Below are 23,815 nucleotides of genomic sequence, written 5' to 3'. Positions count from 1 at the left end.
GGCAGCATCATGCTGTGGGGATGTTTTTCAGCGGCAGGGACTGGGCGACTAGTCAGTATCGAGGGAAAGATGGACTGAGCAAAGTACAGAGAGATCCTTGATGAAAACCTGCTCCAGAGCACTCAGGATTTCAGACTGGGGTGAAGGTTCACCTTCCAAAAGGACAACAACCCTAAGCACACAGCCAAGACAATGCAGGACTGGCTTCAGTACAAGTCTATGAATGTCCTTAAGTGGCCCAGCCAGAGCCTGGACATAAACCCGATCGAACATCTCTGGAGAGACTTGAAAATAGCTGTACAGCGATACTCCTCATCTAACCTGAGAGCTTGAGAGGATCTGCAGAGAAGAATGGGAGAAACTCCCCAAATACAGGTGTGCCAAGCTTGTAGCGTCATACCCAAGAAGACTAGATGCTGTAATCGCTGCCAAAGGTGCTTCAATAAAGTACTGAGTTAAAAGGTTTGAATATTTATGTGATATTTCAGTTTATTTGCAAAAAAAATTCTAAAAACCTGTTTTTGCTTTTTCATTATGGGGTATTGTGTGTAGATTGATGGAAAAAAAAAATCATTTTTTAAATCTTTTTTAAAATAAGGATTAGTAACATGTGGAAAAAGTCAAGGGGTCTGAATACTTTCCGAATGCACTGTATTTATTTCAAATTCACATTAATTTATTGAGTAATTAAAATGTTCAAATATAATATTGAAAAGACAAAACAAAAGCAAAGCATGGTCTCAATTGTAACTAATATGCATTGAATTGGGTTTTATCAAACTGATCTTGTGTGATGTGAAGTGTGTCCATTTTTTAAATTTGACTGTGTTGAATTTTTCTGTACACATTGTGATGCTAACCTGGGTACCTGACTATTTCTGAATTTATGTGCTACATCATTGCCTTGTTTGACAAAATGACAAGTTGGCTAAATCAGAAACAGGCTGGCACCAAGTCTACATTAATTCCATACTTATGTCCAGCTCCAACTTCCAACACAAAGTTGTTCTAAACATTTAACATCATCTCCAGTACAATTCCAACAGGAACTTTTGTGACATTTCCTCAGCCTCTAGCAGCCCTAGAGATGTGATTTTCCATTCTCTCACAGAAAACCGGTTTCTCGTACAGTAGTCCTTTCCAGTTCCTAACGGTGCTTCTGGTTCTCCACATCAATATCCCAAAGACTAGTCTGCTTTACCGAGTCTGATCCCATGTTCTCTGAACATTAACATTCCAGAAGATTCCTGTGACACAGCTGTACTTACTAATCTCTCCCATTTAAGTCAGTGTCCCACAACTGGACTGTACAAAACATCTGTACAGTAAGGTGACATCACAGCACTATCCTCAGCTTTACATGTTAGGGACAGCAATGTGAAGGAGAGTGGTTTGTATTCTTGTTAAGGTTCCAATTAGGAGCGGTCTCTTTTAACTCACATTTGGCAACTACACAACTAGATTTAATTAACATCTAGCTCTGGCCTAGAATGTTTTTCTTGATTCTTTTTTTCTTCTATGTAATCAATACATCTTAGAGAAGACTGGACACACAACAAATGCTACTAAGATATACATCTGGATCTAAGGAGATGAACTATGTCGTGTTTGACATGAGTTTAGGGTCAGTTGCATTTTTGCAACCAGGGGTCTCACCAGGTTAAGGATTTTGATTATAAAATGCTGACTGCTACATTATCTCACTATGGGAAAATGAGGGTTGCAGACTACAGTCGGAGAATGAAAGGTCTCACATGGGATAGGTCCCTAATACACATTTTATTTTTTACTTTCCTACATACATCCTAGTACCTTCCCAAACCAACGCATCTTAAAAGTCTGGATAGGTGAACAGAATATGGAGGCAACTCCGCTGAGCATAATGGAAAACCATATTGCTTTCACCCATCCAGGCATCAGTGTCCTAGTATCCAACTGGGACAGCGGCTGGAATTCAATCCAAAAAGCTCACTTTCTTCCCTCTATATGTGATGACTCCCTAAGATCAAGGTTAGTGACCACAAGTATAGACAATATGGTTCTAGCTCTACCTAGGCCATAGAGAATGATAGAGATATCATATTTATACATGTCCCATAATGGCGTCTGTGCCTGCACAGGCAGCGCCATTGAGGCAATCTCTATTTTGGAAGTAGTATATTTTCTTGTTCTACTACTTCTGAGTTGACAAACAAACAGAAAGGGTGCATACTGCCACCTAGAGTGTGTTGTCTGAACAGTTATAAAGCCAAGGTTGGTGATTTACTGTCACCTACAGTTGTGGAATGTTCATGAGTAGGCTATAATTAATTGGCTGACCCTCCTGATGACCTGGATGGAATCATGTGATCTGTCCTTAACCCATAGGAAGTCCCACCCAGTTGACTACTATAAAATGGTGGGAGCCCTCAATGGCAATGCCCATGACAAAACAGGTTTTATCCATCTAGAGTCCTCTATCTAACACTACAACCTAGTCAATTAATTATACTCATTAGGAAACATTCCATAACTGCAGGTGGCAGTAAACCACCAACCTTGGCTTCACACCGGTTCAAACAATACACTCTAGGTGGCAGTGTGCACCCTCTGTTTGTTTTACCAACTCACAGAAGTAGTAGTAGATGAAAATTAGATGGCTTCAACTGAGCTGCCTTTTGAGATCTTTGCTTCATCCTATCCTGGATCCTTGGGACATACTGTGTACGACTCCCTTCACAGAACAGTGCAAACTGGCTCTAACCAGAATAGAAAGAGGAGTGGGAGAACCCGGTGCGCAACTGAGCAAGAGGACAAGTACATTAGTGTCTAGTTTGAGAAACAGACGCCTCACAAATCCTCAACTAGCAGCTTCATTAAATAGTACCCGCAAAACACCAGTCTCAACGTCAACAGTGAAGAGGCGACTCCGGGTTGCTGGCTTTCTAGGCAGAGTTGCAAAGAAAAAGCCATATCTCAGACTGGCCAATAGAAAGAAAAGATTAAGATGGGTAAAAGAACACAGACACTGGACAGAGGAACACTGTTGATGTTGAGACTGGTGTTTTGCGGGTACTATTTAATGAAGCTGTCAGTTGAGGACTTGTGAGGCGTCTGTTTCTCAAACTAGACACTCTAATGTACTTGTCCTCTTGCTCAGTTGTGCACCGGGGCCTCCCACTCTTTCTATTCTGGTTAGAGCCCGTTTGCGCTGTACGGTGAAGGGAGAAGAACACAGCATGGTACGAGATCTTCAGTTTCTTGACAATTTCTCACATGGAATAGCCTTCAATTCTCAGAACAAGAATAGATTGATAAGTTTTAGAAGAAAGTTATTTGATTCTGGCCATTTTGAGCCTGTAATCGAACCCTCAAATGCTGATGCTCTAGATACTCAACTAGTCTAAAGGCCAGTTTTATTGCTTCTTTAATCAGGACAACAGTTTTCAGATGTGCTAAGATAATTGCAAAAGGGTTTTCTAATGATCAATTAGCCTTTTAAAATGATAAGCTTGGATTAGCTAACACAACGTGCCATTGGAACACAGGAGTGGTGGTTGCTGATAATGGGCCTCTGGATACCTATGTAGATATTCCATTCAAAATAAGCCGTTTCCAGCTACAATAGTCATTTACAACATTAACAATGTCTACACTGTATTTCTGATCAATTTGATGTTATTTTAATGGACAAAAATGTGCTTTTCCTTCAAAAACAAGGACATTTCTAAGTGACCCCAAACTTTAGAACGGTGGTGTACATGAAAACTATTAACCTCTCGTTGAATGACAACATACACTTAATTGAAAAATCACTACTGTTGACCAATCACCGACAAAGGGGTGTAAACTTCGGCTTCGAACTTCAGGCTTGTCTCTAGAAAATATGTATGCACGAACAGCTGAAAACGATCTACCCCCCCAACCCTAACTCAAAATGTTTAAAATTCAACTTCAATGGGATGATGTCAGAGTTGGGACATCCCTAGGATCTCGTTTAGACTTTTCCGTGCTCTCAGACGCCATAATTGGACAGATACAATGATGCAATGTCTATGGTTCTCGAAAAATAACTGAACCTGTTGCCATAAGCCCCGTTTTTACCTGGTTCTAAATTGTGTCCTTTGTCCTGATCCTGTCAACATCCTGATTGTGCCCACATTTTTAGACAGGTGTTGACAATCAAGACACATTGTAATTTGATTGTGACTGGAGGTCGTCAGACACACAGTGTCTGGATATTTTACAAGTGTAGACAGATCCGGACAGAGAAACCATTTAAATCATAATTATTCCACTCTCTAAAATCATTGACAGGTGGCACCATTGACTGATTATAGACTGATTACATAAATATGTGTCTTAAATAAATATTATTTTGAAAGCTGTGAAATAATTTGCATAAAGGGACAAGGATATCTGGTCAAAATGGAGACACAATGGACCAACCACAGGCACATTTTAATAGCATACTGTATGCTGACACATTTCTGGAAATGTAGGCACAATCAGAATGTAGGCAAGATCAGGACAAAGGACCCATGTTAGCACCAGGTATAAACAGGGTTATAGTTTCCCAAGACTAGTCCTATAAGAGATTGTTAGATCACGGTCATTCCCTTTCGTGTTGTCGTCATGGCGAGCAGAGGGTGATGCTCACGCCCTCCCCTATCCAACAGGCGGGGAACAGCTCCTGAGTGAAGGCACAGTGGAAGGCATGCAGCCGCGTATGCCCGTCTCCATAGTACGTCAGTGTTCCAGCCTCGTAGTCCAGCAGAATTCCGATGCGGGAGTGGTGGGAGTGGCCAGCCACCGTCTCCCGGCGGCCGTTGTGCCAGGCACTCAGCTGGCGCTCATCCAGCTGGAGGCTCCAGGACAGATCGTTCATTCCCACCATGCACCTTTTCCCCTTTTCCTTCCTGGGGATGCCCTCGTAAGTCACCTGGGGGAGAGATGCAGGGGTCAAAGGTAGGAAGAGGTGCAGTCAAAATTTCTAAAGACACGGGCACAATTCTATACAGTATATACAAATATTTACATATCATTCGGCTGCCATGGCCTTCACATCTTCTTACCCCCAGGTAGGCCCATGGCTTGGACAACTCCAGCTCCCAGTAGTGCTTTCCGTGTTTGAAGCCCTGGAAGCAGAGCACCTGCCAGGTGTGGTCAAAGCGAGCTTCGTGGGCTGGGACAGGGCGCGGCCCAGAGGTCAGGTGTTCCGCCCGTAGGTTCTCCTGGCAGAGGAGCAGGTGACTGTTGGCTGTGCGAGGGTCAAAGGTCAGGGTGCAGCGGTCTGAGGAGGTGGGAGGTAGCATGTGAGAAGACTTTTTTTTAGGTGTAGAGTTTATCAGTCTAAATTAGCTCTAAAACAAAGGGTAGGTGATAGATCGCTTATGTTGGTAAACTTCTGAACATCATTCAGGTTACTAATTATAGATTCCAGAAAAAATATATATGTTGTTATTTACAGTTACTGTGTTGATATCTGAACGTTTTATCTTAAAGTAAGGAACGACCACATACATTCACTGAGGCCCTCCTTCCCAGCGGGGTGGCATGGAGCAGCAGGACTGGGGACCACAGCCAGGACAGGGCGCTTATCCTGGGGAGAACCTAGGGAAGAGATGAGGTGGGGGGATGGGGAAAAGGAGGGAGATCCACAGACAGACATTTTAAAAGTTTAGAGATGACTATCCATTAAAACAACACACACAGCTCCAGCTAAATATAGAGCAGCTAAATATAGAGCAGTTACCTCGGCAAAGTAAGACAATATGCTCCTCATACAATAAGGTTACCTTGTCCTGACCTTACACACAGCCTTCTCCTTCATACAGTGAGGTTAGGTTACCTTGTCCTGACCTTACACACAGCCTCCTCCTTCATACAGTGAGGTTAGGTTACCTTGCTTGTCCTGACCTTACACACAGCCTCCTCCTGCATACAGTGAGGTTAGGTTACCTTGTCCTGACCTTACACACAGCCTCCTCCTTCATACAGTGAGGTTAGGTTACCTTGTCCTGACCTTACACACAGCCTCCTCCTTCATACAGTGAGGTTAGGTTACCTTGTCCTGACCTTACACACAGCCTCCTCCTGCATACAGTGAGGTTAGGTTACCTTGTCCTGACCTTACACACAGCCTCCTCCTTCATACAGTGAGGTTAGGTTACCTTGCTTGTCCTGACCTTACACACAGCCTCCTCCTTCATACAGTGAGGTTAGGTTACCTTGCTTGTTCCGACCTTACACACAGCCTCCTCCTGCATACAGTGAGGTTAGGTTACCTTGCTTGTCCTGACCTTACACACAGCCTCCTCCTTCATACAGTGAGGTTAGGTTACTTTGCTTGTTCTGACCTTACACACAGCCTCCTCCTTCATACAGTGAGGTTAGGTTACCTTGCTTGTCCTGCCCCACAGCTGTAGACACAGCCTTCTCCAGGTCCTCAGACACTAGCTTGGAGATCCGTGAGAGGACGTCTGTCACCCCGCTGAGCCTCTCCTGCAGGTTAGGGGTCACATCCACTGGAATGTCCTTCATGCGAGGGACCTCCACCAGCCGAGACTCCTACAGAGCAAAGGAGGAAAATGATATAGTTTGATTGTCAATAATAATACAATATGGGAATTTTATCCCAAAGCTACTTAGTGCTAACATGTACATATATTTTATGTATGATTTATGCAGTGTTGTAGTACTCAAGTACAGGACTCGAATCCCAATGTTTTAAATATATATATATATTTTTTTTATGTCTTGTGACTAAACTTGGTCTCGGCCATTGGGGACTCGGACTTGCCTTCCGATGACTGGTATTTTCACTTGGGACTGGATAGGCTACTATGATAATGTCGTGACTTAACTTTAATATTAATCTGAAGACTGTTTAACCAACTATGTGTAATTGTTACCCATTTGAATTAACCATGTAACAATTAGCTCATTAGGATCTGGGGCACCACGACAGTGGTTATTTAAAGAGTTACCATCTCCTGAATTCAACTCTAAAAGGTCTTTAGCTATCACATCTATAACCAGACAACTTATTTATCATAACCTCGTATCATATCATCATTTTTGAACAGTCGTAACCTCCTTGCAACTGCAAAAACCTGAGCCTTAGCCTCCCGGGTGGTGCAGTGGTTAAGCAGAGACTCTGGGTTCGCGCCCAGGCTCTGTCGTGACCGGCTGCGACCGGGAGGTCCGCGGGGCGACGCACAATTGGCCTAGCGTCGTCTGGGTTAGGGAGGGTTTGGCCGGTAGGGAAATCCTTGTCTCATCGCGCACCAGCGACTCCTGTGGCGGGCCGGGCGTAGTGCGTCCTAACCAAGGTTGCCAGGTGCACGGTGTTTCCTCCGACACATTGGTGCGGCTGGCTTCTGGGTTGGATGGCGCTGTGTTAAGAAGCAGTGCGGCTTGGTTGGGTTGTATATCGGAGGACGCATGACTTTCAACCTTCGTCTCTCCCGAGCCCGTACGGGAGTTGTAGCGATGAGACAAGATAGTAGCTACTAAACAATTGGATGCCACAAAATTGGGGAGAAAAAGGGGGTAAAATTCACAAAGAAAAATAACAAGCACGACACAAATTGGTTAGATTATTTATTTACTAGCTAATTAAATGGGAACACAGGATAAACATACACTCTGCACCGGTTATTAACTGGAGACCTAATACGCTGAAAACAGGTCCCTAGCGGATTGACAACAACATGGATGCTTGATAAAGAAGAGATGGAGAGAGACAGACACTTAACATAGTCACATTCAGAAACTACTCTCACCTATAATAACCATATACTTTGCACACGAACCTGCGCCCACATTGAGAAAGAAATCATGAATGTATTTCATGGGACTTGGGTTCGCCGGGGGTCTCTCGGCCGTTTCCAGCTACAATAGTCATTTACAACATTAACAATGTCAACATTAACAATGTCTACACTATATTTCTGATCAATTTGATGTTATTTTAATGGACAAAAGACAATTTTTTAAAATTTTCCTTCAAAAACAAGGACATTTCTAAGTGACCCCAAACTTTTGAACGGTAGTGCATATACACTGTGGCATACAGCAGGTCAGCCACCAGGGGGAGACTCGTCGAGGCCTGGTCGATGCCTGGTGAAAGACTGAGTATACATCACGAGGCGATGGCTCCATCTGCTGGAGGTGCCAGGTCTCGACGAGCTCTTCGGCCAGGGCTGATTGGGAGCTGGTGAGTAATCAAGGGCTGATTGCTCACCAGCTGTGCAAGGCCCATAAAGCTGCCAGAAGGGCAGCACACGAGAGAGTGGGGGAAGAAAGGACTCCTGTATAGTTGGTGACAGAGGTATGAGGAGGGAGTTCAGTTTTTGTGCCAGACAGGATACAGCAAGACGGTATCCCGGAGAGGGTCTCATGGGGGAGACCTATCCTTTTCTTTTTTTGATTTATTGTTTAAATAAACACCCTTGAAACCGAGCTAATCATACTGTCCGTGTCTGATCTGTGTAAATGTCTTGACCAAACCCCCTGGTCTGCCACAATACATCCTCACACACTAACCGTACAAAACATTAAGAACACCTGCTCTTTCCATGACAGACTGACCAGGTCAGTCCAGGTGAAAGCTATGATCCCTTATTGATGTCACTTGTTAAATCCACTTCAATCTGTGTAGATGAAGGATCGAGATGGATTTTTAAGACAATTGAGACATGTATTGTGTATGTGTGCCATTCAGAAGGTGAATGAACCAGACAAAAGATGTAAGTGCCTTTGAACGGGTATGGTAGTAGGTGCCAGGTTTGACTCAAGAACTGCAACGCTGCTGGTTTTTTCACACAACAGTTTCCTGTGTGTAACAATAATGATTCACAACTATGGGAAGCATTGGAGTCAACATGGTTCAGCATCCCTGTGCCTTTCGACACCTTGTAAAGTCCATGACGTGACGAATTGAGGGTATTCTGAGGGTAAAAGGGCGGTGTACGACTCAATATTAGTAGGGTCTCCTAATGTTTGGTATACTCCGTATACAGTGCCTTCGGAAATAATTCCGGAAATAATTGGTAGTGGCCCAGCCAGAGCCTGGACTTGAACCCAATTGAACTTCTCTGGAGAGACCTGAAAATAGCTGTGCAGCGACGCTCCACATCCAACCTGACAGATCTTGAGGGGATCTACAGAGAAGAATGGGAGAAACTCCCCAAATACAGGTGTGCCAAGGTTGTAGCGTCATACCCAAGATGACTCAAGTCTGTAATAGATGCCAAAGGTGCTTCAAGGGTCTGAATACTTATGTAAATGTGCTATTTCAGTTTTTCTTTTTTTTTTTGTGCTAAAATAAAAATAAAAAACAGTTTTTGCTCTGTCATTATGGGGAATTGTGTGTAGATTGAAGATATTTTTTGTTTTAATCCATTTTAGAATAAGGCTGTAATGTAACAAAATGTGGAAAAAGTCAAGGGGTCTGAATACTTTCTGAATGCACTGTAAGACTGTAAAAACACCAGGAAATCAGCTCCAAGTGTTCCAGCTCCAACTATTCCCACACATAATAGACAAATGTGATCGTAAACAATGCTTGAAATGATTATGTTTTAGTCAAATATTTTATATGTTTGGGCTTCTTGCTGTCATTTTGCAGTCTACAAATGATAAGTAAATATGTTCTATTACCTGCACCTGAATCTAGTTGATGCTCTAGAGTATTTGGAGACTAATGAAGTACAGTCCCAGGCTTCCCCAAACAATGGTAGTGTTACGTCTGCCCCTGCCACGCCCTCTACTTCTCATCTTGTGTCTCCCTAACCTGCCACAAGCCCTCCAGTGCTCTCTTTGTGGGTGTATCTGATTGTGTGAGTGGAGATGGGTGTGCTGGAGTCAGAGCAGATCCCCACCAGCTGCAACCTGTTCCATAATCAAGACCTCTACAAATACTCAGGACTGCCACTTCCACGCTGCCAGATTGTAACCTCTGCTCAGTCAGTCTGCATTTCAAGCTGTTTGTTTCTGCATAGATCTTATTATCCTGTGGTGCCTGTTTTCCCTAGCCTGACGCTGCTTTTCTCTACTCTACAGTTCCGTCTGCTCTGACTCTGGTCCCTGTCGCCAGTCCCTCGTCTCGTCAATCCTGCATCCCTGCCCTGGACCCCCGCTCTACTGCTTCCTTGGATTCCGCTCCGGACCTGCTTACCCTGCCCCTACTCCCCTTACCCCAGCCTCGGTTCCTAGATTCCTGCTACCCGCCCGAGCTCCCCCTGGCCTGCACCCCATCTCTCCAGCTTTTCAATAAATACCTTGGTAACCTTATCGCTGTCTCCTCGTCTGAGTCTGCACTTGGGTTCAATCTTGTTATATCCTGATGTGATTTGTTTACTGGGGAGTAGAATATATCAATGGTCTGTAAAAAGAGGATGCTGCCTGAATCAGGAGGGAACGGCGTCAGTGCTAAATATCAAGATTATCAATCTTTTTAAACATTTCTATTACTCTGCTCTGTGCACACTAGGCTTGAGTCTCCTAACCGACAAGTTTTATAGCAGTGAATGCATACATGTAAAACCAGCTCTGAGATAAATGATCAGCATATTGTTTTTGGGGATAGGACATTCTGTATGCCGGTAAAAATCCAATCTATTTGGGAAAATATGTCAATGCTAACCTGTATTAGCTGGATGTCGGGCAGGTTGCGAAGAGTTGCGATCTGGCTCTGGCGCTCCCCGAGTTGCTTGGCCCTCTCCTGTAGCTCCTCCAACCTAGCCTCCCCCTGGGAGAGGGAAGCCTCCTTCTCCTGCTCAATGAAGTTCTCTGTAGACTCCTGTTTCTCTGCTAGCACGTTCAACAGCATGGAGAACTTGGCATTCACCCAGTGGGAGGTCTGCTGCAGGGTCACCTACAGAGGGGGAGAAGTTGGAAGTGAGAACAGTAAGAGGGGAAACATTTACCATATGGAGACAAGGATAGTAGTAGTATTTAGGATTGTAGTTTTGACTGCAGTGAGAGGTGTCAACTTTCCAATAAACCAATATTGAAATTAGGGCTGGCTTGTGTAGCTGCAGATTATAGATGAAATTTTTAAAAACTCATTACGTTTACATTTATTTTAAACGAACAGCTGAATGCATTCGTGCGGCTGAGTGTTTCCACAGTTACATATTTTTTTACATGTGCATCTTTCCCTTTCAAGTGGATTCAATTCGTACCTAGATACATTGGCTCCGATACGATACAGGAATGATACGTTTTAGTTTTAAGTGAACCGGTTTGAATAGAGAACTAATTGATGCGATTAGTTGCGATTCGATGAACGAACATTTGTTGCATAGACACATTCATTTTCCAATACAAATCTGCTGCTGATGGAGCTCATGAGCTGGGCCTCTCTGAGCTGGATTTGTCTGATTTGATGTGTGTGTGAACTTGTTTTCCTATCTTGTCAGGACCAGCTATTTTAGGTTTAAAGGTTCAGGGTTAAAGGGACACTTCGGGATTTTTGGCAATGAGGCCCTTTATCTACTTCACCAAAGTTAGTTGAACTCATAGACTTCCAGCCATTGCGCTAACGCGAGTTAGCAATTAAACTGGCACTAGTTAGCAACTTCCTTTAAACTGCACGCAGAGACATAAAAATGGTATCCACAAGTTCATCTGACCCTAGGAATGTAGACAAGGGCCTCATTGTGTGTGTGTGTGTGTGTGTGTTTGTGGAGGTGGAAGTGTTTAACTATTCTTTTGGGGATCAGAAGTCCCCACAAGAATAGTAAACAAAGATTTGACAAACTCTGGAGATTTTGTTAGTCAAATGCTATTTCTAGGGGGTTTAGGCTTAAGGTTAGAATTAGTGTTAGAATTAGGAGCTAGGGTTAGTTTTAGGATTAGGAGCTAGTGTTTAGGGTTAAGGTTAGGTTTTGGGGTTAGGTTAAGAGTACGGGTTAGGGAAAATAAGATTTTGAACTGGACTGAATTGTGTGTCACAAGACTGTGTGCATGTGCGCGCGTGTAGCATACCACCCTGCATCCCCATGCTGGCTTCCCACTGAAGCTAAGCAGAGTCGGTCCCTGGATGGGAGACCAGATGCTGCTGAAAGTGGTGTTTGAGGGACAGTAGGAGGAACTCTTTCCTCTGATCTAAAAAAATATCTCAATACCCCCTGGCAGTGATTCGGGACATTGCCCTGTGTAGGGTGTGCTGTATTTCGGATGGGATATTAAACAGGTGCCCTGACTCTGTGGTCACCAAAGGACCAATGGACATAAGAGTAGGGGTGTTAACCCCGGTGTCCTGGGTAAATTTCCAATCTGGCCCACACCACCATCATCCCCAGCTTCCAATTGGCTCATTCATCTCCCACCTCTCCCCTGTAACTACTCCCCAGGTTGTTGCTGTAAATGATAATGTTTTCTCAGTCAACTGACCTGGTAAAATGAGGGTTAAATAAAATAAAAAGTGTGTGTGAATGTAAATGATGTATGTACTATGTAAGGACCTGAGCTGTGCCATAAAACGAGACTAAACATCTACCACCCCACTATCAGATTAAGGGGGTGTTTTTTTTGTTGGTCCGACCACTTTGGTTCGGAAATCACCATCACCCACAATTAATTTTTGCAGATTAAGTGTTTGGCCTAGTGTTGTGTAACATGTATTGTTTACAGATTAACATTCTAATTTCCACTAGAATGGAGTCGGAGGGGATGGCTGCCATTTTATGGGCATCTAACCAACTGTGCTATTTTGTTTGTTTTATTGCAACTTATTTTTTGACTTATTCACTACATAATGTTGCTGCTAATGTTTCTTATGACCGAAAATAACAGCGATTACTCACCTCTAACTGGACAAAGATTTTTTATTTAACGAGTTTGACGCGAAGGATATACGATTTCTCGGGAACGGGCCCAAATCCCTATCATTTGCGTGAAGAAAAGAAGGAGAAAAAGGGGGCGGAGGTCAGGCTGCCTTCTGAGAATTTGTAGGCGAGTGAGTAAACTCCTACGATCATCCGTTCTACTGGCCAACGTGCAATCATTGGAAAGCAAAATGGATGATATACGATCAAGCCTATCCTACCAACGGGACATTAAAAACTGTAATATCTTATGTTTCACCGAGTCGTGGCTGAACGACGACACGGGTAATACAGAGCTGGCGGAATTTTCCATGCATGAGCAGGACAGAGAAGCTACGTCTGGTAAGACGAGGGCCAGGTGTGTGTGTCTATTTGTCAATGACAGCTGGTATGTGATGTCTAATATAAAAGAAGTCTTGAGGTATTTCTCGCCTGAGTATATTATGATAAGATGTAGACCACACTATCTACCAAGAGAGCTCTCATCTATATTATTCGTAGCTGTCTATTTACCACCACAAACCGATGTTGGCACTAAGACCACTCTCAACCAGCAGTATAAGGCCATAAGCAAACAAGAAAATGCTCATCCAGAAGTGGCGGTCCTAGTGGCCGGGGAGTTTAATGCAGGCAAACTTAAATCCGTTTTACCTCATTTCTACCAGCATGTCACATGTGCAACCAGAGGGGAAAAAAACTCTAGACCACCTTTACTCCACACAGAAAGGCATACAAAGCTCTCCCTCGCCCTCAATTTGGCAAATCTGACCACAATTCTATCCTCCTAATTCCTGCTTACAAGCAAAAACTAAAGCAGGAAGTACCAGTGTCTCGCTCAATACGTAAGTGGTCAGATTTACATTTACATTTAAGTCATTTAGCAGACGCTCTTATCCAGAGCGACTTACAAATTGGTGCATTCACCTTATGACATCCAGTGGAACAGTAGTGCATCTAAATCTTTTAAGGGGGTGAGAGGGATTACTTTATCCTATCCTAGGTATTCCTTAAAGAGGTGGGGTTTCAGGTGTCTCCGGAAGGTGGTGATTGACTCCGCTGTCCTGGCGTCGTGAGGGAGTTTGTTCCACCATTGGGGGGCCAGAGCAGCGAACAGTTTTGACTGGGCTGAGCGGGAACTGTACTTCCTCAGTGGTAGGGAGGCGAGCAGGCCAGAGGTGGATGAACGCAGTGCCCTTGTTTGGGTGTAGGGCCTGATCAGAGCCTGGAGGTACTGAGGTGCCGTTCCACTCACAGCTCCGTAGGCAAGCACCATGGTCTTGTAGCGGATGCGAGCTTCAACTGGAAGCCAGTGGAGAGAGCGGAGGAGCGGGGTGACGTGAGAGAACTTGGGAAGGTTGAACACCAGACGGGCTGCGGCGTTCTGGATGAGTTGTAGGGGTTTAATGGCACAGGCAGGGAGCCCAGCCAACAGCGAGTTGCAGTAATCCAGACGGGAGATGACGAGTGCCTGGATTAGGACCTGCGCCGCTTCCTGTGTGAGGCAGGGTCGTACTCTGCGGATGTTGTAGAGCATGAACCTACAGGAACGGGCCACCGCCTTGATGTTAGTTGAGAACGACAGGGTGTTGTCCAGGATCACGCCAAGGTTCTTAGCGCTCTGGGAGGAGGACACAATGGAGTTGTCAACCGTGATGGCGAGATCATGGAACGGGCAGTCCTTCCCGGGAGGAAGAGCAGCTCCGTCTTGCCGAGGTTCAGCTTGAGGTGGTGATCCGTCATCCACACTGATATGTCTGCCAGACATGCAGAGATGCGATTCGCCACCTGATCATCAGAAGGGGGAAAGGAGAAGATTAATTGTGTGTCGTCTGCATAGCAATGATAGGAGAGACCATGTGAGGTTATGACAGAGCCAAGTGACTTGGTGTATAGCGAGAATAGGAGAGGGCCTAGAACAGAGCCCTGGGGGACACCAGTGGTGAGAGCACGTGGTGTGGAGACGGATTCTCGCCACGCCACCTGGTAGGAGCGACCTGTCAGGTAGGACGCAATCCAAGCGTGGGCCGCGCCGGAGATGCCCAACTCGGAGAGGGTGGAGAGGAGGATCTGATGGTTCACAGTATCGAAGGCAGCCGATAGGTCTAGAAGGATGAGAGCAGAGGAGAGAGAGTTAGCTTTAGCAGTGCGGAGCGCCTCCGTGATACAGAGAAGAGCAGTCTCAGTTGAATGACTAGTCTTGAAACCTGACTGATTTGGATCAAGAAGGTCATTCTGAGAGAGATAGCGGGAGAGCTGGCCAAGGACGGCACGTTCAAGAGTTTTGGAGAGAAAAGAAAGAAGGGATACTGGTCTGTAGTTGTTGACATCGGAGGGATCGAGTGTAGGTCGGAGGGATCGAGTGTAGGGGTGCAACTCTCGCTCTCTTGAAGACGGAAGGGACGTAGCCAGCGGTCAGGGATGAGTTGATGAGCGAGGTGAGGTAAGGGAGAAGGTCTCCGGAAATGGTCTGGAGAAGAGAGGAGGGGATAGGGTCAAGCGGGCAGGTTGTTGGGCGGCCGGCCGTCACAAGACGCGAGATTTCATCTGGAGAGAGGGGGGAGAAAGAGGTCAGAGCACAGGGTAGGGCAGTGTGAGCAGAACCAGCGGTGTCGTTTGACTTAGCAAACGAGGATCGGATGTCGTCGACCTTCTTTTCAAAATGGTTGACGAAGTCATCTGCAGAGAGGGAGGAGGGGGGGGGGGAGGGGGATTCAGGAGGGAGGAGAAGGTTGCAAAGAGCTTCCTAGGGTTAGAGGCAGATGCTTGGAATTTAGAGTGGTAGAAAGTGGCTTTAGCAGCAGAGAGAGAAGAGGAAAATGTAGAGAGGAGGGAGTGAAAGGATGTCAGGTCCGCAGGGAGGCGAGTTTTCCTCCATTTCCGCTCGGCTGCCCGGAGCCCTGTTCTGTGAGCTCGCAATGAGTCGTTGAGCCACGGAGCGGGAGGGGAGGACCGAGCCGCCCTGGAGGATAGGGGACATAGAGAGTCAAAGGATGCAGAAAGGGAGGAGAGGAGAGTTGAGGAGGCAGAATCAGGAGATAGGTTGGAGAAGGTTTGAGCAGAGGGAAGAGATGATAGGATGGAAGAGGAGAGAGTAGCGGGGGGAGAGAGAGCGAAGGTTGGGACGGCGCGATACCATCCGAGTAGGGGCAGTGTGGGAAGTGTTGGATGAGAGCGAGAGGGAGAAGGATACAAGGTAGTGGTCGGAGACTTGGAGGGGAGTTGCAATGAGGTTAGTGGAAGAACAGCATCTAGTAAAGATGAGGTCGAGCGTATTTCCTGCCTTGTGAGTAGGGGGGGAAGGTGAGAGGGTGAGGTCAAAAGAGGAGAGGAGTGGAAAGAAGGAGGCAGAGAGGAATGAGTCAAAGGTAGACGTGGGGAGGTTAAAGTCGCCCAGAACTGTGAGAGGTGAGCCGTCCTCAGGAAAGGAGCTTATCAAGGCATCAAGCTCATTGATGAACTCTCCGAGGGAACCTGGAGGGCGATAAATGATAAGGATGTTAAATACACCTCTGCTGTCTTCAACCAAGATCTCAGCGATCACTGCCTCATTGCCTGCATCCGTAATGGGTCAGCGGTCAAACGACCTCCACTCATCACTGTAAAACGATCCCTGAAACACTTCAGCGAGCAGGCCTTTCTAATCGACCTGGCCGGGGTATCCTGGAAGGATATTGATCTCATCCCGTCAGTAGAGGATGCCTGGATATTTTTTTTAAATGCCTTCCTAACAATCTTAAATAAACATGCCCCATTCAAGAAATTTAGAACCAAGAACAGATATAGCCCTTGGTTCTCCCCAGACCTGACTGCCCTTAACCAACACAAAAACATCCTATGGCGTTCTGCATTAGCATCGAACAGCCCCCGTGATATGCAGCTGTTCAGGGAAGCTAGAAACCGTTATACACAGGCAGTTAGAAAAGCCAAGGCTAGCTTTTCAAGCAGAAATTTGCTTCCTGCAACACTAACTCAAAAAGTTCTGGGACACTGTAAAGTCCATGGAGAATAAGAACACCTCCTCCCAGCTGCCCACTGCACTGAAGATAGGAAACACTGTCACCACTGATAAATCCACCATAATTGAGAATTTCAATAAGCATTTTTCTACGGCTGGCCATGCTTTCCACCTGGCTACTCCTACCCCGGTCAACAGCACTGCACCCCCAACAGCAACTCGCCCAAGCCTTCCCCATTTCTCCTTCTCCCAAATCCATTCAGCTGAAGTTCTGAAAGAGCTGCAAAATCTGGACCCCTACAAATCAGCCGGGCTAGACAATCTGGACCCTTTCTTTCTAAAATTATCTGCCGAAATTGTTGCCACCCCTATTACTAGCCTGTTCAACCTCTCTTTCGTGTCGTCTGAGATTCCCAAAGATTGGAAAGCAGCTGCGGTCATCCCCCTCTTCAAAGGGGGGGACACTCTTGACCCAAACTGCTACAGACCTATATCTATCCTACCATGCCTTTCTAAGGTCTTCGAAAGCCAAGTCAACAAACAGATTACCGACCATTTCGAATCTCACCATACCTTCTCTGCTATGCAATCTGGTTTCAGAGCTGGTCATGGGTGCACCTCAGCCACGCTCAAGGTCCTAAACGATATCTTAACCGCCATCGATAAGAAACATTACTGTGGGAAATGATGTAAATATATCACTAGCCACTTTAAACAATGCTACCTTATATAATGTTACTTACCCTACATTATTCATCTCATATGCATACGTATATACTGTACTCTATATCATCGACTGCATCCTTATGTAATACATGTATCACTAGCCACTTTAACTATGCCACTTTGTTTACTTTGTCTACATACTCATCTCATATATATATACTGTACTCGATACCATCTACTGTATGCTGCCCTGTACCATCACTCATTCATATATCCTTATGTACATATTCTTTATCCCCTTACACTGTGTATAAGACAGTAGTTTTGGAATTGTTAGTTAGATTACTTGTTGGTTATTACTGCATTGTCGGAACTAGAAGCACAAGCATTTCGCTACACTCGCATTAACATCTGCTAACCATGTGTATGTGACAAATAAAATTTGATTTGAACACTGTCCAGTTTGAGTGTTTGTTGCAGCTCGTTCCAGGCGATAGCTGCAGCGAACTGAAAAGACGAGCGACCCAGGGATGTGTGTGCTTCAGGGACCTTTCAGAGAATGTGACTGGCAGAACGGGTGTTGTATGTAGAGGATGAGGGCTGCAGTAGATATCTCATAGGGAGGAGTGAGGCCTATGAGGGTTTTATAAATAAGCATCAACCAGTGGGTCTGCGATGGGTATACAGAGATGACCAGCTTACAGATGAGTACAGAGTGCAGTGATGTGAACATTTATTACTTTAAAATTGAGATGGGCTCAATGGCTCTGCCCATGCTGTCATGTCATCTCCATGGTCTGTTGTTGACACACGTATTTGCTCACTCATTGGTTAGAATGGTCCCACCTGATCTCGCCTCTTCCCGCATGCCTTCCATCTTTAAGGACATGTATTTCCATTGTTAGAGCAGTCACTCAAATATATTGTCAATATAATAGACAATCTTTGAGTATAGCCAGATGAGAGTTGTCTCCAGTTGTCTTACATGTAGTACTTTTATTTCGGGCAAAACACAATTTTCAACAGTGCATAGATAATAACCTAGCAAATTACATAGGTTGTAATTTGAAAAATAAAACCTAGTATCAGGCATGCCATTTTAGCATTTGAATAAAAAGGTGCCACTCATATGTGCAAGATCAGGAATAGGCCTCCTACCTCGCGCCGGTCAGTGAGTGATGCTAGGCACAATGCGCAGTTTGACTAGGCTACTGATATTGCCTGGGGTTGTTCGGCATGCAAAATGACTTGTAGATAAATGACTGTCAACACAGTTACATGTAGTTCTGACAGTGAAGGGGAGGATGCATCAAATCTAATTTTATTTGTCACATGCGCCGAATACAACTGGTGTAGACTTTACTGTGAAATGCTTAATTATGAGCCCTTCCCAACAATGCAGAGTTTAAAAATAAAATAGTAACACGAGGAATAAACTAAAATACACAAGAATGGAGCTATATACAGCGAGTACCAGTACCAGGTACAGAGAGGAGAACAAGTATTTGATACACTGCCGATTTTGCAGGTTTTCCTACTTACAAAGCATGTAGAGGTCTGTAATTTTTATCATGGGTACACTTCAACTGTGAGAGACGGAATCTAAAACAAAAATCCAGAAAATCACATTGTATGATTTTTAAGTAATTAATTTGCATTTTATTGCATGACATAAGTATTTGATCACCTACCAACCAGTAAGAATTCCGGCTCTCACAGACCTGTTAGTTTTTCTTTAAGAAGCCCTCCTGTTCTCCACTCGTTACCTGTATAAAAGAAACCTGTCCACACACTCAATCAAACAGACTCCAACCTCTCCACAATGGCCAAGACCAGAGAGCTGTGTAAGGACATCAGGGATAAAATTGTAGCCCTGCACAAGGCTGGGATGGGCTACAGGACAATAGGCAAGCAGCTTGGTGAGAAGGCAACAACTGTTGACGCAATTATTAGAAAATGGAAGAAGTTCAAGATGACGGTCAATCACCCTCGGTCTGGGGCTCCATGCAAGATCTCACCTCGTGGGGCATCAATGATCATGAGGAAGGTGAGGGATCAGCCCAGAACTACACGGCAGGACCTGGTCAATGACCTGAAGAGAGCTGGGACCACAGTCTCAAAGAAAACCATTAATAACACACTACGCCGTCATGGATTAAAATCCTGCAGAGCACGTAAGGTCCCCCTGCTCAAGCCAGCGCATGTCCAGGCCTGTCTGAAGTTTGCCAATGACCATCTGGATGATCCAGAGGAGGAATGGGAGAAGGTCATGTGGTCTGATGAGACAAAAATATAGCTTTTTGGTCTAAACTCCACTCGCCGTGTTTGGAGGAAGAAGAAGGATGAGTACAACTCAAAGAACACCATCCCAACCGTGAAGCATGGAGGTAGAAACATCATTCTTTGGGGACAGGATGACTGCACCGTATTGAGGGGAGGATGGATGGGGCCATGTATTGCGAGATCTTGGCCAACAACCTCCTTCCCTCAGTAAGAGCATTGAAGATGGGTCGTGGCTGGGTCTTCCAGCATGACAACGACCCGAAATACACAGCCAGGGCAACTAAGGAGTGGCTCCGTAAGAAGCATCTCAAGGTCCTGGAGTGTCCTAGCCAGTCTCCAGACCTGAACCCAATAGAAAATCTTTGGAGGGAGCTGAAAGTCCGTATTGCCCAGCGGCAGCCCCGAAACCTGAAGGATCTGGAGGTCTGTATGGAGGAGTGGGCCAAAATCCCTGTGGCAGTGTGTGCAAACCTGGTCAAGAACTACAGGAAATGTATGATCTCTGTAATTGCAAACAAAGGTTTCTGCACCAAATATTAAGTTCTGCTTTTCTGATGTATCAAATACTTATGTCATGCAATAAAATGCAAATGAATTACTTAAAAATCATACAATGTGATTTTCTGGATTTTTGTTTTAGATTCCGTCTCTCACAGTTGAAGTGTACCTATGATAAAAAATTACAGACCTCTACATGCTTTGTAAGTAGGAAAACCAGCTAAATCAGCAGTGTATCAAATACTTGTTCTCCCCACTGTATATGTGCAAAGGTACGAGGTACTTGAGGCCAGAAAGCAGAGTAAAGTGACTAGGCATCAGGATAGATAATAATAAGAGTAAAATAAAGAACAAGAGCAGCAGCAGCAAATGATGAGTATAAAAATGTGTGTGTATATATTTGATGGGTTCTGATTTCTAAACTTGAAATATTGTTAACCATCAGGTATCCTATTGAAATGAGGAGTGCTACAGTCTGGTTTCTACACCAGAAGTTAATCTGTAGGAGGAATGTATATGGTGGAGTCAAATAAGCTTGGAATGTACTGGGTAAAGTTAAGGCAATCACATGGTTGCAGTCACTGATAAGGGTGGAGAGCTGTGGTTTAGGTCAGGTCAGGTCACATTAAGGGAGAAGGAACAGTTTTTTACCCGCATCACTTAACTTCCTGCCTAGCAATAAAGATGTCATGTTTAGAGGGAAGGAAGAGACTTCACCCAAATTGAGGTATATACACTTGTGCTGGTGGAAACACATCTTTGTCTGTTCAGCTGTCTGACCCTTTGTGTGAATAAACTTGGTTTGAGTTTTTATAGTTGTCCGTCTGTTTTTACCCTGTTATTTAGAACCTAACACAGTGTATGCGTGTGGGCTGTCAATGTTGTGTGTGAGTGAGTGTGTGTGTGTATATGGTTTGTGTTTATATAGTCTAGTGAGTGTGTGTAGGGTCAGTGCAAGACAGAGTCAGTGCAGATAGTTTGGGTACCCTTAATTGACTATTTAGCAGCCTGGCTATTTAGAAGTCTTAAGGCTTGGGGGTGGAAGCTGCCTCGGAGCCTGGTCGTCCGAGAGCCAATGCTCTGGTACCGTTTGTCGAACAGTAGCTGAGTGAACAGTCTATAGCTTGGGTGGCTGGAGTCATTGACAGTTGTCACAAAAGATGAGAGGTATTTTCAGAAGGAAGAAAAATGTACAAAACATTTTTGTGAACCGGCATTTTTGTGAACATTTTGAATAAATTTTTCTGACCGATCGATGCATGCTACATTTTGATCGGTTTGGGGTCCATAGACTGATGCACTTGTATCTTAAACATTTGAATCATGGACAGATGCCTATGTGAAGCGTTACATCCCCATTTACAACGTGATTAAACTTTGCTGAAACAAGCAAGGTGTTGTAGAAAACGAGTCTTAGGCTGCCTAGACAAGCACCCCTTTCAGCAGTAGCACCTGCATTCAGGAGTAGAGAACAAAATATGCGTCTTAAATATATACTGAATGATTATAAAGTGGCTGCAGTCATATGGCTGACAAATAACCTTCATCCAAATGTCCATGACCGTCACGGCCCTAATTTGAAACAATGCGACTAATATCCGACAAATCTACTTTGGAAGTAGAGGAAACCTTTTCACAATGAACCATAAGGCCTATCCATTGACTATGGTACTTTCAATATGAAGATGTAGGGACGGTCACTGTAAAAATCAACTTTACCTTGGCTTTGGTGATGTTCTCTGTCAGCTCAGCGATGCTCCTCTCAGTCTTCTCCATACATATTCCCACCTCCACACTCTTCCTCCTCAGTAGTAACTGTTCAGATAGACAATACCACAATGAGTGTGTAGGATATGCAGCAGAGTATGAATTCAATTTCACGACATTTGCAGCACACAAATGTTGACCTGTCAGAGAGAATATAGTGTGTATATATATATATATATATATATAGTATCGGTATTTTCCAGGAGTTAGTGTTGGGTCACAGGCAGCCAATGGGGCTGTGGCAGATTTTGTTTTTGTTCATCTCTGTGACAGTCACAAGAACATAGGAGCCACTTACGGTCTGTCTGACACTCACCTCTCGGTTCTCCTTCTCAGCCTCCACCAGCACTTTCTCGTGGTTCTTACACTCGGAGATGGCACACTCGCAGCACACACACATGTTGTCCTTCCGGCAGTAGTACACCAGGGGCTTCTTGTGTCGGTCACACAGAATCAGGGGCGTGGCTCTGGCCATGTCGCCCCTCATAACCGGTACAGTGTCTCTACCGAATGCACCGGCACTGTTCGCTGTGGCCTCAGCCAGGACGGACAGGGACACGTTGCGTTTCAGGATGGGTCTAGTGGGGAATTTCTCATTGCAGATAGGGCAATGCGGCCCGATGTCGGACTTGGACTTGGTGTCCCAGTGAATCGTGATGCAGTCTCGACAGAAGGTGTGACCACATGGGATGGTGACTGGGACTTTGAAGCGGTCCAAGCAAATGGCACAGGACAAATTATGGGTCTCCATCCCTCCAGTAGATCTGTAAACAGAACACACCTCTTCAGATCTGTGGAGAGAAATGAATGTGAGAAGTTGGACATGATGTAGGTTGCTGATACAGTAGCTACATAACATGCATATGGATTTCAATCTTGATTCTAAGATTGCTTCATGCTGTAGCTAGCCATGATACTGTCACCTTATTGTGTACTGGCCTACTGTAACATGTTCATTTATTTATTATCGACAGCATCACGAGACAAAGAGCCATTTAGGACAGGGGTCTTAAACCTTTCTTGCCCAGGGACTACCGCCCAGGCAAACCGGCGACCCCCATCATATGTTAGCAAAAAATATATAATTCACATCTTATCATCAGGTGAATGCCAAGGAGAAGTAATCAACATTTTAAAATGAATAGATTTTGCATTATTCTGACCTCCCCACACTACAATTGGAAAAGGAAGTGTAAACTCTAACATAGCCAGTGGAGGATGCCGAGGGAGGACGGCTCATACTAATGGCTGGCTAACCATGTATTTGATACCATTCCACCAATTCCGCTCCAGCCATTACCACGAGCCCATCCTCCCCAATTAAGGTGCCACCAACCGCCTGTGAACACAGCCTATTAGATATTAGGAGTTGAGAAGTAAAGTTGACATCGTGAGAAAGATGTTCTCCTCTTCTCTACTATAGGTATGTAATTCAAGGTGTGTTTATTCTATTAGCGATAGTCACAATTTTTCTTTATTTAGACTATTTTCTACATTGTAGAATAATAGTGAAGACATCAAAACTATGAAATAACACATGGAATCATGTAGTAAGCAAACAAGTGTTCAAAAAATGAAAATATATTTTAGATTCTTCAAAGTAGCCACCCTTTGCCTTGATGACAGCTTTGCACACTCTTTGCATTCTCTCTACCAGCTTCATGAGGAATGCTTTTCCAACAGTCTTGAAGAAGTTCCCACATATGCTGAGCACTTGTTGGCTGATTTTCCTTCACTTGCGGTCCAACTCATCCCAGACCATCTCAATTGGGTTGAGGTCAGGTGATTGTGGAGGCCAGGTCATCTGATGCAGCACTCCATCCCTCAT

The 23,815-nt window shown here is 44.7% G+C and overlaps 1 protein-coding gene across 2 annotated transcripts in view; it reads right to left on the bottom strand.

Moving 5' to 3' along the window:
* Positions 1-634: 634 nt before the first annotated feature.
* The window catches only part of trim65 (tripartite motif containing 65), a 35,814-nt gene continuing 12,633 nt past the window's right edge, over positions 635-23,815 (bottom strand). Inside the window, exons 2-8 of one of the 2 annotated variants that reach the window (XM_029684862.2) lie at positions 22,304-22,778; positions 21,940-22,035; positions 10,631-10,861; positions 6,381-6,549; positions 5,503-5,592; positions 5,055-5,272; positions 635-4,921 (exon numbers count right to left, since the gene is read on the bottom strand). In XM_029684862.2, the coding sequence (XP_029540722.1) occupies positions 4,613-4,921; positions 5,055-5,272; positions 5,503-5,592; positions 6,381-6,549; positions 10,631-10,861; positions 21,940-22,035; positions 22,304-22,738 (1,548 nt within the window). In that variant the 5' untranslated portion in view covers positions 22,739-22,778 and the 3' untranslated portion in view covers positions 635-4,612. Of the gene's footprint in view, positions 4,922-5,017; positions 5,273-5,502; positions 5,593-6,380; positions 6,550-10,630; positions 10,862-21,939; positions 22,036-22,303; positions 22,779-23,815 lie in introns of both variants that reach the window. The other variant, XM_029684863.2, reaches the window with a different exon arrangement.

Source organism: Oncorhynchus nerka, linkage group LG16, assembly GCF_034236695.1.
Source record: "Oncorhynchus nerka isolate Pitt River linkage group LG16, Oner_Uvic_2.0, whole genome shotgun sequence".
Lineage (NCBI taxonomy): Eukaryota > Metazoa > Chordata > Actinopteri > Salmoniformes > Salmonidae > Oncorhynchus > Oncorhynchus nerka.
This window is presented reverse-complemented; position numbering and strand designations above follow the sequence as displayed.